This window comes from Anabrus simplex, chromosome 5 (assembly GCF_040414725.1).
Source record: "Anabrus simplex isolate iqAnaSimp1 chromosome 5, ASM4041472v1, whole genome shotgun sequence".
Lineage (NCBI taxonomy): Eukaryota > Metazoa > Arthropoda > Insecta > Orthoptera > Tettigoniidae > Anabrus > Anabrus simplex.
In genome coordinates, this window is record NC_090269.1 from 338043304 (window position 1) to 338058846 (window position 15543).

The window sequence follows — 15543 nt, forward strand, 5'->3', positions numbered from 1 at the left end:
ACAGTCGAAGATGAGCTTTTGTACTAGTTGATTGATAATTGGCCAGTTCCTTTCATGAATGATGTGAAAGTATATCTCGTCGATTCAGGTGGTGCATGCATTTCAGTGGGCTTGGAAAACTTGTTCTAGAAATGTGAGGACGCCATGCCTATCTATGACATATGATGTTAGAGCTATTGGAGATCCAAGCAGCCTTCGGGCTAAGGACAACTTCCATAACTGACTTTATTTCTTGTTCCTGTCCTGAAGTTTCCTACACAAGTAGAATATTTTAACGACATGTACCCACTTTCTTAGATCGTTTTGTGACTTTTTTCCGAAGGTGAAGAGAGTACAAAACCATGAGTGCTGTACGAGGAAGATTTTCTGTCTTCCTTCCCTCCTCCCTCTCCCCTCATTGATGCTTGATAGAGTCGCGGAAACATAATTTCTTCAATAAACGTTTTCTCATTTCGATCCATTATTATTTATTTTATTTTATTTCTATCGAATTATCGTGAATAATGAGGATGTTTTGCTCCTTACAGTTAGCTGTATAATGAATGCAGTATCCTACGGATCCGAAGGTTCCGGGTTCAATTCACGGTTTCGTGGGGGATTTGAACCTCATCTAGTTAATTCCTTTGACTCGGTAAATAGGTATTTTTGTTTGTCTCAATCCACGCATCTTCATATGTACACATACACACAGCACAAACCACACAACGAATTTAGCACAGAAACACACAATTGTCAATACATCCTTCTACAGAGAGACTTCGCATCTCCAACCCTATCAAGATGTGGGGAAAATAGACTGAAGTAGAATAAGAAGAATGTATTGAATAATAAGGATGGGTACATGGACGATGAACACCATCCATTTATTTTCAAGACAAGGTGTAGAATGGTGATTTAGTAGCTGACCACTTTCGGTGGCCAGTTCTGACGTATCGTAATCAAAATGCATGAAACCTATGTGTAAAAGACGAGTTCTTCCATGTATAGAGTCACAATTAATTCTATCAACGAACAAAGTTATTTCTAGAGAATTCTAAAATTCAGTTCCTGGATTATTATCAGAACTATTGTTAACGGATTGCGTAAATTTTGGAGGAACTACCGGAATATTGATAACTGCGCGTTCTCTAACCCCATCGCCCATCTCCCTTCCTCTCTTTATCCCACACATGCACACGCACACATCCAAAATCTCACTAGACTATTCGTGTCATAATCCCACAAATATCCCAAATGTCTTGGTATGCAAATTAAATCGGAATGATGTTTTATTCCTTTAAACAAACACGACTATTGAAAATGTTATAGAATCACAAAACAGAGTAATTTTCTCCAATACTTGGTAGTATGAAATACGTGAAAAACTTCTGAATCATAATCTTCTTCTTCATATCTATTGGCAGAAAATATACGTTTAAGCGAATTAATTTAATATGAATTTTCCCGCTTTTTATTCTATGGTCCATTTTATGTTGTTTTTAATTCGTGTTTACAATTGAACAATCAGAGCAGCTGAGTGGATTATTGGTTAGAACAGAGTTCGTTCTGAATCAAACATAGGATCACATTCAGTCTACGGTATCCGAAGAACGTAACTCATCTCCTTGATCCAGACACGCTTCAGATAAACCAAAATCTGACAATAACTATTCCAGATGTAGGCTAAATGTAAATTCTTATCCTCGTCCCGAGGTAGTTCAGTTCTTTTCAGGCACACTCCCAGTGGAATTGAGCTACACGTACATTTTTAACCACATAACAACCCTCCTGCCAAACTTTCATTTCTGGCATCTTCTTCTTGTAGTGCCTTCTCCATTACTGAAGGTTGATTACAATCACAGAGAAGTCTGTACGATATTCGGCTGTCCTCATCAGTCTACTGGAATCTGGTCCTGTTCAATCCAGTAAGTTCTCAGCCAAGAGTGCTTCCTTTGACCGTGACCTCTACGTTCAGAGGTCCTCTGTGTGTATCTACTTGGATAGTCATGGCTTAGAGGAAGTTGAGGGATTCAGAGTGGGAATCTGTGGGGGGAGAGCATGTAACGATTAAAAATAACCTTACTATGTCCGAGGCAGTTAACACGGTCATCTCGGTTAAGACTTGGAGATATGGAAGAGTTTTTCAGGTTTGAACCAGGTTTCGCAAGTCAGCAAGTAGCTCGCCTAATTTGGTACGCTCACGCTGGACGCTTTCGGTGTTCGAGTAGAGGACTCTCAATTCTCTCGGACATATTTTAGGTGAAGATACATTAGCAATTTTGGAACCAGTTGAATGGCGGCATACAAGATGATTTACACCTGCTCAATTTTAATGGGCGGGATCCTAAGGGGAACAGGTTGTCTTCCATGAGGCTTGGTATGCTTCTATGGGAGGCGTCTGCAAGGATCTGCATGGACTCAAATACAGTGTTAGCCTTAGCCGAGTTGCCGGTTATTTCCCGTGGCGTCTGGGTGAGTGGATAATGCAATATCTGCCTGACCCAAATAGCTCCCTCAGTGATGTCATGGTCTCAGCTAGTCTGCGATAAGATTCCATGCAGCGTACAGCATAACTAATTTTTATACCGCAGTAATTGATCGGTTTAATTCTTCTCATGGATTCTAGTGTTCAACAGATTATTTCCGTGTGCTGTAGATTTTTAAATGCAATTCGCACCGAAGTTGTAAAGATTCGTGAGGGTGAATTGCAGACAGTGAATCGGGATATCATCACGTGCTATAGTGCTTGTCTACAGGCTGAGGGAGAGCATTATCAACACGTATTATAATAGGAAAAGTGTTATTTTATCTAGTTTTCAATCTGATTATTCAATTATCGAAGTTGATGGGTTTTCTTCAGGCCTACGGGAATGGCATGACGGCGACCGCGCTGTGGTTTACCGACAAATGACTCGTCTGCACGTCAGTTACAGCAATTACACTGTACGTTGTACGGAAGCTTATCGCAGCTTAGCTAAGACCCTGATATCATGGGGCGAGCTACCTTAAGGGACACGTCACTTCCGTTTGCTGAACCACATCGAGCCCTCAGCCACGTTTTATAGCAGCAGCGGTGGTCATAGTGACATCCTAGCGTCATCGTAGTTTACATGTAGAGAGAGGACTCCGGATACTTGTCGTCAGATAGTGTGTGTGCATAGTTGTCACAGTGAACTCGTGAGTTCTAATAGTCCACAAGCTGATTGTAATTCAGTGTTCCTCTGTTCCAGCTGTGCAGTGTTCACCGCTGCTGCGACCATTAAATGGCCGTGTGATACAAGACGGTGCTCGTCCCCGTAGAGTAGGCTCCACAGCGCACTTCGCGTGTAATGCGCGACACCAGCTGGATGGCCAGGCTACGGTGGTGTGCACTCAAAGTGGGCAGTGGTCTCACCCACCTCCAACCTGTAAGTACAACCATTCATTACTCATAGACCAAAACCTAGCATTATAATGATTATGATGATGATTGTAGTTATTATGAAGGCATAATGCTGTAGTTGTGTATGTATGTTAAGTCTGTCAACACTAACGCTGGTGGAATCCTCAACAGCTCTGCCATCACATGTCATAGATGGCCTAGACATCATTGAAGAGACGTACTAGGGAAAAGAGGAGTGAGGTAATTTTCCGTTGCTTTCCTCACCGAGCCAGAGTTGCTATTACATATCAGTCTGCCAAGCCTACTGAAATGCATACACCAACCGACCTTATGAGCAACATTTTCACACCATTCATAGCAGGGACTGGCTGCATAAGGATTAGCATTACTAGCATCGCTCATACCTCAGTACCGGTAAAGGTACCCCATATTGTCAAAGCCAAGGATAAGACAGAGACAGATCTATGGAAGTAACAAAATTGCTCTAGCCTATACCAGAAGACATAGTGCACTGTGAACACTAGGTCCTGCCAGCAAAGGCATCGTAATTATGTGCCTCATTATTATTATTATTATTATTATTATTATTATTATTATTATTATTATTATTATTATTATTATTATTTATGCATCCATCCCGCAACTGTTAGCACTATTAGCTGCCAACCTCGGGGGCCCGGGTTCGATTCCCTGTACTCCCAGAAATTTATGAATGGTAGGAGAGCTTGTATGTACTGGTATTTTTATTCCGAGGTGTTGGTGGATCAGCAGAGGCGAAAGAAGGTGCCGGGGGTGAATGGGTCTAACTACCAAAATCAAAGTTAATTTAAAACTGTAACAAGGTTATATTTTTCTTCCTTTTTTCTTGAACAACAAGAAACAAGGCAATAGGTACAAGTAGCAAAAATTAACTCTAGGAAAGATAAGATTGGTGGTATAAACAGAACTTGGGCTTCAAGCCCTCCCTTTACATTTTCTGAGCTCTCAGCTCACAAACACACATTTACCAAAGGGCAGAAAACCCGTAACACCTGGAGCACTTGCTCCCAACGTTGCAATGTCAAACCTCCTAGAGGCACATTTCCAATATTTAAAAGAGCTGAACCGCTCTCAGTTTTTCAAGCCTATGAAAGGCAATACCAGTCTTTACTCTTAATTGCCATCAAGGCATAACTTACACAAAATGAAACGGGGGTATCTCGTACCCAACCTACTGGGCCTTAGTAGAAAAAGAATAGGTTAAGTAAATGGCCCAAAATGCAAAAATGAATGGAGGCGTGAATTTGCACTCCTACATGAAACTTCTTAAAACCTATGAGGCACTAGGCCGATGAAACAGGGGCTATTCCCAAACTATGGAGGTGACTCGTATAATGAATAAATTTAACACATTAAGGAAGAGTAGAAAATCAGTTACCAAAACGTAGTCACCTCAAGTCAAAATGAAGGGGAGCTCGAGAGGGTAAAGCACTCTCTATCCCCGATTTACAGTTACAGATATATGCAGTTTTTACATAAGCCGGGACAAGTTTACATTTTTAAAAAGGTAGGTTACATTGTAAAAGTTTCGGACCTTTCCTGAGGGTTAAACTGCTGAGCTAGCTAGAAATAAAGATGTTAAGCGGCCATTACCTTACTGAAGAACTGCTGCCAGATGGAAGAGGCGCTTCCCGCCTCCTGCTACACGTCCATACACTAAGTTAGATGTTGATGAAGTGGCCGAGAGACAAGAAAATCGGCAGTTTTTATACCCTCGGGGAAGATTCGAGACCTTTCATGATTGATTAAGGCACACTCACAGGCTTTTATTGGCTACAGTACACAGTTACACACAAAATCGAAGAAGACATACAGGATTGCCTGAAAATTAATTACAGAAATAATTGATTGGCTAACTTCAAAACTGGCGGAAAGAAAAGATTAATATTGCCAACCCACAAATGAAAGAACGAAATTTAGTAATAAAAAACTTATGAGTACAAAATATCTTCAAGAAAGTTCCGTCACTTCGCACCAGGGTGCATGATCATAGTTTTTTAGTAGAGACAACTATGAGAGAATGTCCAAACTTCTTGATAAATAGTAAACAAAAAAACGTCGAAATTCACACAGTGACATCTTCAGAGGGAAGATTTAAGTAGATCCAGTTTTAAGTTCACTGTTTCTCCTGTAGAGGAGTACCTTAAGGCGGAAATTTCAAATGTGCGGCGGTGAGGTGTACCACCCGGTACAATTATTATTATTATTATTATTATTATTATTATTATTATTATTATTATTATTATTATTAATCATTTTAACGTCCAGGGTTGATTTTCCCTCGGACTTAGCGAGGGATCCCACCTTTACCGCCTCAAGGGCAGTTTCCTGGAGCGTGATAATTTGGCTCGGGGAGTTACAACTGGGGAGGAGGACCGGTACCTCGCCGAGGCGGCCTCACCTGCTATGCTGAACAGGGAGCTTACGAGGGTGGGGGAGGATGGGAAGATTGGAAAGGATAGACAAGGAAGAGGGAAGAAAGCTGCCGTTGCCTTAAGTTAGGTACCATCCCGGCATTTGCCTGGAGGAGAAGTAGGAAACCACGGAGAAACAGTTCGAGAATGGCAGAGGCGGGAATTGACCCCCGTCCCCCGTCCCTTTACTCGATTGACCTTCCGAGGCTGAGTGAACACCCCTTTCCAGCCCTCGTATCGCTTTTCAAATATCGTGGCAGAGCCAGGAATCGAGCCCGGGCCTCAGGGGGTGGCAGTTAATCACTCTAACCATTACACGGTCATCTCGGTTAAGACTTATAGTTGGAGATATGGAAGAATTTTTCAGGTTTGAACCAGGTTTCGCAAATGGGAGTTATGCCAATATTCAATTATATATTATTATTATTATTATTATTATTATTATTATTATTATTATTATTATTATTATTATTATTTTTATTATTATTATTATTATTATTATTATTATTATTATTTTGAAGTTTGAAAACGAATGGAGTAATAATACAAAAAGCAAGTAATTAATATGTTAACACTTATTTATCGAGTACTACAAGCCAATTTTAACCGTTTTAATGTCATTTGAGAGCTCTGATCCCGTGAATCATAAAGTGGTTGTTCTCTTGGAAATCCAACTGGAAAAGTGGAGAAATTTCTAACCCCTTATCTGTTAAAGATATTGAGTTGGGGCCTTCGTTTGTCATTTACCCGATCCAGTCTACAAACGTAAATTCTGTGTACTTTACCGTATATGATTTTAAATAGTATCTAGAATCGATAATCGTTATATGAAGAATGGTAGCAACGGCGCTCTGTTGTAAGTTGGCTACCATAACCAAGCATTAGGAAGGCGCACCGAGTGACATAACGTTGCGACTGCGCAGCACAGTGAGATATTAGGAACAATATTCAGTTAGTACGGTTTGAGCTGTACTTACCCTTACAAGATGATGCGTTTTGAATGCATTCCGGTTTGAAGACCTAAGAAAAATAAAACACCAAAAAAGTCATTAAAATTATGTAAATGACTTCGAAGTTTCAAAAAAATGGGAAACGCTCGAAAGGGTATTATCACCTCATTCCGTACACCGACAACCTATAACAACTCACGTATTTTCTGTTTTCAGTTAAGAAATTGCCAAAAAGTTTCTTATCCCTTGAGCATGTTGTATTATCCCATGCAACTGGCGTATTGCTTGTAGTATATAAAATCCAAACGTTTTGGACGGTAGCGTTCGTTATTATCAAAGAAAGGGGATTTTGAAAAAATAAGAGGATACATTTGTACTTTTGGGCGGAGACTGAAGGTATAATTATTGATATTATAACTATTATTATTATATTTTTTTGCTAGGGGCTTTACGTCGCACCGACACAGATAGGTCTTATGGCGACGATGGGATAGGAAAGGCCTAGGAGTTGGAAGGAAGCAGCCGTAGCCTTAATTAAGGTACATCCCCAGCATTTGCCAGGTGTGAAAATGGGAAACCACGGAAAACCGTCTTCAGGGCTGCCGACAGTGGGGTTCGAACCCACTAGCTCTCGGATGCAAGCTCATAGCCGCGCGCCTCTACGCGCATGGCCAACTCGCCCGGTATTATTATTATTATTATTATTATTATTATTATTATTAGTAGTAGTAGTAGTAGTAGTAGTAGTAGTAGTAGTAGTAGTTACCCTCCTATGGATCTGTGGTAGTGTGTTAGCCTCCGAATCCCAAGCTCGTGGGTTCAAAGTCAGCACGTGTCATCGGATTTTATGGTGGAGGGAAGACCTTTCGGCATTTTATGTCATTCGAAGTCGGCACATAAAAGATTTCCGGTGACAAATTTAGTGTTTGTCCGACAAAATTAATTAAAATTAAGACGTAAGTCACCCAACAAAATCCTGGTTTCTCTGTCATAGTAAAATAAAACCAAACGTCGAAACTGACGCGGTTCAAAAACCTCTTCATGAGGAGGTTCGTAGGCAGCCTAAATCAAAACTCTCAATTCATCTCTATTATGGTTTGTTTTACCGGAAATCGCTCAGACATTTTTTAAAATAAGAGTTTTCAAAAATTCTTTGTTCGCTTTTCCGACACAGTAAAAATAAGGAAAATAACAGTGGCGGTAATGTAATTGGTTAAAGAGCCGATAATTATCTCTATGGAGAGTTGTTATGGGGATCATCTTTCAGACGTTATAGATACTTGTTAAATCCGTCTCTAGTTTTTTTAAAATATTAACCCGATACTCAGTTTATATATTGGATTCTTTTGACGGAAGGAGAGCAGAGAATAAGGCCTGACCACAAGGAGAACCAATCAACAACATCAATACAATCTTAACGTGTGTAGTATCAATGCTGTAGGAAACGTTAATTTCCTCCTTTATCTTCTGCACATTGATGGTCTCTTGGACATGCTGGTAACATTAAACCAATAAATATTCCGATATTTCAAAACCCCAGTTCTGTCTAGAATGCTCATTAAATAGCCGGCAAAAATGTAATCATGCATATGCTTAGCGGTTGCCAGTCAATGATGGGAACAACTGCGAGCCACAAATAAATGATAGCAAATATGGTTCAGCATGCCTCACTTAACACAGTTTCATTAATTATATTTTTCTACAATACAATTATCACCTCAGTGGAAAATAATGTTATATTTTCCTCCTCATCAAGAGATGTTACTATTAGCCTACATTGCAGTAAACGTTTGGACGTTCAATATAAAATATATTCTATAAACATCCCATAGGATATGATATAGGCTTTTGGGTTTAGGCAGTGTCAAGAATATAAGGTGAAAATTCTATAGGATATCTGTAACATTGAGTACAGGGTGTATCGATGATGATGAAGGGCGGCAAATTGATCAATTTGAGATGAGGAACCGTAGTTCGGAAACGATTGAGTCAAAAGTTAATAATCCAAGTTTTTTAACGTCAGTCCAGTCTTAACAGGCGCCGGGATGCCGGAATTTCGTCCCGCAGTAGTTCATTAACGTGCTGGAATCCAACGACATGGAGTTGTCACCTTTAAACACCCTTAAAAGCCACCGACCTCAGTCGGGTTTGAACCCGTTAACTTGGGATTAGTAGACAAACGCCGTATCCACTACACCACTGCGGCCAGCAGTCAAAAGTAAAAACAAAATCCGTCTGATGCCTCCGACTGTACTGTATATTACATGTGCTGAGAGTACAATAGAGGAGACAATCAAGAAGAGCAGAAGAGGCTAGGAAAATAACTCAACGACTCCAATGCAGATGGCGTACTGTGTACTGACTTGACGGGCGTGCGATGTCTGTACTGTAGGCTTCAGTCTCTGTTTACGGGTTGAAGTGGTACGTTGATCACCCCTATCCAAATGGAGTTGTACCTGGTTACAGAACTTGTAGATATGGTGTTCGTGTATTGGCAAACAAATGGAAGCAGCAGAGAAGCCGATCGGTTGTACAGGACCAAATATCCACATAGGAAACATCCGGCTCGCACCATGTTTCCATGACTGTTCTATCGTTTAAGTGAAACGGGGCAATTGGTACCACTGTACAATGACCAAAAAGGACGACGAATTATACGGACTCCCGACTTAGAAATGCAGTGCTTGCTCGTGTGGATGAGGCGCCTGCAGTCAGCACTCGACCAGTTGCACGTGAAATGAATGTTTGGCATAGGACTGAGTGGCGAGTGTTACGTAAAATGTAGCTACACCCCAACCATCTACAGAAGAGAAGGTCCTGATTCGTGGCCCACTCGTTAACGTGATCTCACCCAACTTGATTTCTTCTTGTGGGGCCATGTGAAAAGCCTTGTGTATGAGACACTTACCGAGACTGAAGAAGATCTCTTGGCAGGAATTCTCGCTGCCTGCGACGCTGTTCAGACGACACCGGGGATATTCGAACGGGTACGACAGAACTTTGTGCGACGATGCCATACCTGCATTGACGCAGGAGGACGCCATTTTGAAAAATTGCTGTAAATGGAGCAGCTTGTGAAACTAGTGCAGGTAAACGGACTTCAAATGAGTAGAATTTTGCTTCACTTTTGATTCGATCGTTTCCAGAATATGGTCCCTCATCTCAAATTGATCCATTTGCCGTCCTGCATCATCCCTGAAGGTTTGTAACATCATCACGGATACACTCTGTAGGGATTGGGTCTAATATATTTTACATAATTGTTCAAGATATTCTAGCTCCTTCACCTAAGAGTTAGTTAGAAATGCACTTACCTTGTCGAAACATCCAAGAAAGTGCACCGAAAAATTTGATGTTAGGTATATCCGAACGGTGTATACAGATTGTACCTGATAAACGTTTTCTTTGTCAAAAAGTGACAGAGGCCTTCAATTTAAGCGCAGAATATTACCAACATTTCGTCTATCGTTAGGTTTGAATTGCGGGTAAATAGTACACCTTCATGTGTCCTGTACAGTTAGGTCTGTCTTCCATTTCTCACGTGCACGGATGTAAACAATACTCTACGTGCGTCATATCTCAAGTCTGCAAATTGAACCGGCTTCTGGTGTGTTGAAGAGCAGATGTCTAGATTCTCGTAGCTCCAATGTAGACAAAATCATATGCGAGCGTGCTAGGGTTCATCATCAGAATAAATTGTGGAGTTAATAATGGCGAATGACCTCTGGGGAGGCTTTCGAGTTGATGATAATGGACAACCTGCACGTCTGTGAGGACGTGACCCTACCTAGGAAGAAACCTAATGTCGAAGACGACAAGCGCACACACACACACACACACACACACACACACACACACACACACACACACATACACACACACACACAAACACAAAGACGCGCGCGCGCGCCCAGTCCCCGAACAACATGAATTTACCATCGTTAAACATTGTTTCTTGTAAAGGACACCAATTACAGATTGAGGCCTTTTTAACAGAAGAGCAGTTGACAGACCTGGGTGACAGATAAAGTTCTCAAAACTGTTCTCGTATTAATGTGACGCTGTCGCGGAAACTCTCAATACACGATCTCTCTTTTTGCCTTGTAGAACTTTTTTATTTCTGTTGGATAAATCTCACCTATCATCCTGAAGGCTATTTGACCATTTGAATTAAGCCTCTTTCATAGACTTACAGAAAGAACCTGTAAATCTGCCGAGCAAGGCTTCATACATTGCCAAGTACATATCACCTCACACAAAACGATGAATAAATCGTGGAAATCTAAGCGATGAGAGTAGAATGAACGAATAAAAAAAGATTTACATAAGTCAGTAGGTATGAGTACCTAACACCAAAATTCTGCATGTGATTACCGAAATCTTCGTCTGAGTAACCAATGTCCTTTTAGAAAATAATCATTCAAGTACAATAAAAAGTTTTACATTGAGGTACTTATTTTATCTTTATTTGTTACAGAAATTCATAAAATTCTGAGATTAGAACAGGTCCCGGATTTACAAAATGTGTTCAATGTGATCACTATTAGCCCGAACGCACGGTTCTATGTCCAAGAAAGCTGTACTCTTACACTGGTGGTGATTGCGATGGGTTACATCGTCATACAGGAACCACTTGTATCAGCGAATATCTAAAGGATACGGGAGAGTGGTACGACCCGTTGAATCCCTAATATTATCCAAAGCCCCATTACATAATGGGTTAGGTGGCTCTTGCTACTCACCGAATTTTGCATTCTAACCTAGTAGCTACTAAAGTTCCGGACTCTTATTATTATTATTATTATTATTATTATTATTATTATTATTATTATTATTATTATTATTATTATTATTATTATTATTACAGGGATGTATCGTGGACCGCAGAGGTAAGGAAGTGCGTGGGGGTGAATGGCTATACAGAGGACCACTTAGGGTAAACAATACTCTAACAAAAATTAGAAATTTTCTTTCTTTCCTCTCTTAAAATCCAAATAGATTAGTTTAATGATTTAACAAGAATCAGAAAAAACTTAGGAATTGAAAAAATACTTGAGAAAAGTAACATATAACATAGTATTCGTGAGTTCCAACAATACAGAGGACTTAAAAGTCCTTAATCAGGTACAAGTTTAATGGGAAGAAACCCCCAGTTATTAACCTACATATGGAAGGTCATAATTGCTCCTTATGAGGACGACATTACAGGTCTGAGCTCCTATTATATAGAGGCTATCCTAAATAAGTCGCTTGTTACCTTTCCAATTACACTGGTAACCAATTTGGTGACACCGTTTTATAGTCTTCATAAACAGTTTGCCTCATGGTGGGTTTATCATTTACAAAATTTCACAAACATTTTGAGTACTGTTACGCAAGGAACCTAAATGCAGACACAGTTACCCGTAAAACCATAATGCATTTACAGGGGCATATTACCCATCCTACTAGCCCTTACGAAGGAAAAGAGAAAGGTTACAACAAATACACGCCGTTAACAATAGGCAAGGAGGCGAAACATCAGCACTCCTTAAAAGAATATTCTGGAGAAGACTAGAACCTAAGGGGGCTTAAGGCTCAATGACACAGAGGCTAATCCCATGCTAAAAAGGGTGAATAAAGGGGAACATTTAAAGGTTGAGACTAATTCCCAAATTTAGAGGTTGAAAAACTTTAGTCACCCAGGTCAAAAGTTGGAGGGGAGAGTTCCGAGTGTAACCACTCGTGCTCCCTTACATTAAATTATTTTTCCAGTAGGGAAAAAAATACAGTTGAACTAAGTATCTCTAAGCGGAGATAATTAATGCATTTACCTGAGATTTATTTGGAACTCAACTATATTTCTTAAACGGACTTACAGCTATGTTTTGGTGTACTGTTCGGCTTGAATCACTCATTTATCGTTACCTTTACGTTTGCCATAAGATGTTAAAGTTCTGAAGCAGCGCAGCCCGCTTTGCACACGAGCTGCGTGCCGATATAGTGACTGGCGAAGAGCAATCCCGTCTCATACAAGCCTCTGAGGTAGAGAAAGAAAGATGAAACTTCAGGAATAGATCGCTTGCACCTAATGGTAGTGGCAGCGGTAGGAAGTGTAAAAGTTTGCACTCTGTATTTCATAAAGTAATAGGGATAGAACCCTCATTCAAATGGCAGTGTATGGACTTCGGCAGGATCCCTTTAAGAATGTTGTTGAGTCCTGTATCTCTGAGGTAAAAGGAAAATGTGCCCACTCTAGCCTCCGTCAAGTCGCGGACACAATCACTGGAACAGTATTAGACAAGACGGCCCTAATGCGCTCGGCTTAAATACGTCTCGAAGGGAAAGTTCTGTACTATATTATAATCCAGAGTGCTGATAGGCTAAATTTGCATTCACTTACCAAAATTCTGATTGGTTATAAAACTTCATTACCGGTATGTGATAGACAGGTTACATTAGGGGAGGAACCAGGCGTAGAGATGACAACTTCAGCACATAAAAAACACGACGAGAAAGTTTACCAACTATAACAAGCTATAAATTTCTTAGGAGATTTACTGGGGCTTAGGCCACCAGAGATCGCTAAAATATAGATGCCAGAGCCATCTAACCATCGGAGAATCAAGTTTTACAAAGTCTTAAGAGTTCTTAATCACTGTCAGATGGCCATAGTGGAGAAGGTGCACAGTTTAAATAGCCGGAGAAGGTATACCCCTGGTACAATTATTATTATTATTATTATTATTATTATTATTATTATTATTATTATTATTATTATTATTATTATTATTATCTTGGACGTCTAAGGACCACGGAAAGTAACCCAGTGCATTCACCTTGGCCCTTCATTTTTTTAATTCAATAGTTCTTCATCCTTTTACTTTGCTCTTTCCTCCTCTCCTGTGTCTAGATGTTATTTTCTTTCCTCTTCTACTTATCCTGAAAATCGTTGAAATGTTGTATCAATCTTCTGAAAGTTGTTCTGCCTTGTATTATATCGCTTATTTGCGACAAGAGTGTCACAACTCACAATTTGCCATTTTTGAATTGTTGACATGGAAGGAACTGCTATGAGGCACAATTTCACATGCTACAGTGCCAGAACTCTACTTGAGATACAAGCCATACAGAGCAGTCGTGTCGCTGTAGCACACTTGAAATCCAGCTGCTCGGTTACTAGCAACACTGGCGCATTTTATTGTGCTGTGGCCAGCGTCGTGTTATCGCCGTCGGATTTGCATGAAGAACGTTACATTTCGTGTTCGAACGTTTGAGCTTCAGAAGAGTGACGGGTAAGAATATTGCTGTTTGCATCAATAATGCACTATTTCAATATGTGTCAGAAGTGGAGAACTGAACTTTGAACGCAAGATAGTCATTCTTGCAGCTAAGATAATACCAGCCGAAACATCATAATTCAAAATGTGACATTCTTGCAGCTATCTCTCACTTCTACTCTACCATTTTCACTCATGAAGTTACTTCAACAAATCCAGTAATTCAATCGAAGACTTAGCTTTGAATTATGCAGAAATATAACACTTTAGCTGAAAATAAATTGTGAATTTATAAAAAATAATTTGTAATATATTGATGTGTGTCTTAGTGTTGCAAATTAGATAACACGATATCTACATAAGACGAAGTTTATCAGTTGATTAATTTGCACTATTTCAGGATTCCTATGTAATCATGACAGGCTGGGGATAAAATACACTGACTGACAGAGCAAATGCAACACAAAGAAGGAGTGGTCAGAACTTTATGCCAATTGCAGGGTAGACTGACGTCACTGAGGTATGCTCATGATGTGAAATGCGCCGCTGTGCTGCGATAAATGGGACACGGCGTTGGCGAATGGCCCACTTCGTACCGTGATTTCTCAGCCGACAGTCATTGTAGAACGTGTTGTCGTGTGCCACAGGACACGTGTATAGCTAAGAATGCCAGGCCGCCGTCAACGGAGGCATTTCCAGCAGACAGACGACTTTACGAGGGGTATGGTGATCGGGCTGAGAAGGGCAGGTTGGTCGCTTCGTCAAATCGCAGCCGATACCCATAGGGATGTGTCCACGGTGCAGCGCCTGTGGCGAAGATGGTTGGCGCAGGGACATGTGGCACGTGCGAGGGGTCCAGGCGCAGCCCGAGTGACGTAAGCACGCGAGGATCGGCGCATCCGCCGCCAAGCGGTGGCAGCCCCGCACGCCACGTCAACCGCCATTCTTCAGCATGTGCAAGACACCCTGGCTGTTCCAATATCGACCAGAACAATTTCTCGTCGATTGGTTGAAGGAGGCCTGCACTCCCGGCGTCCGCTCAGAAGACTACCATTGACTCCACAGCATAGACGTGCACGCCTGGCATGGTGCCGGGCTAGAGCGACTTGGATGAGGGAATGGCGGAAAGTCGTGTTCTCCGATGAGTCACGCTTCTGTTCTGTCAGTGATAGTCACCGCAGACGAGTGTGGCGTCGGCGTGGAGAAAGGTCAAATCCGGCAGTAACTGTGGAGCGCCCTACCGCTAGACAACACGGCATCATGGTTTGGGGCGCTATTGCGTATGATTCCACGTCACCTCTAGTGCGTATTCAAGGCACGTTAAATGCCCACCGCTACGTGCAGCATGTGCTGCGGCCGGTGGCAATCCCGTACCTTCAGGGGCTGCCCAAAGCTCTGTTTCAGCAGGATAATGCCCGCCCACACACTGTTCGCATCTCCCAACAGGCTCTACGAGGTGTACAGATGCTTCCGTGGCCAGCGTACTCTCCGGATCTCTCACCAATCGAACACGTGTGGGA

The 15543-nt window shown here is 41.2% G+C and overlaps 1 protein-coding gene across 1 annotated transcript in view; it reads left to right on the forward strand.

The window, feature by feature from the left end:
- Positions 1–15543, forward strand: part of LOC136874523 (locomotion-related protein Hikaru genki) — a 367869-nt gene that overhangs the window by 315184 nt on the left and 37142 nt on the right. Inside the window, exon 8 of the mRNA XM_068227826.1 lies at positions 3210–3386. Within this exon, the coding sequence (XP_068083927.1) occupies positions 3210–3386 (177 nt within the window). The remainder of the gene's footprint in view (positions 1–3209; positions 3387–15543) is intronic.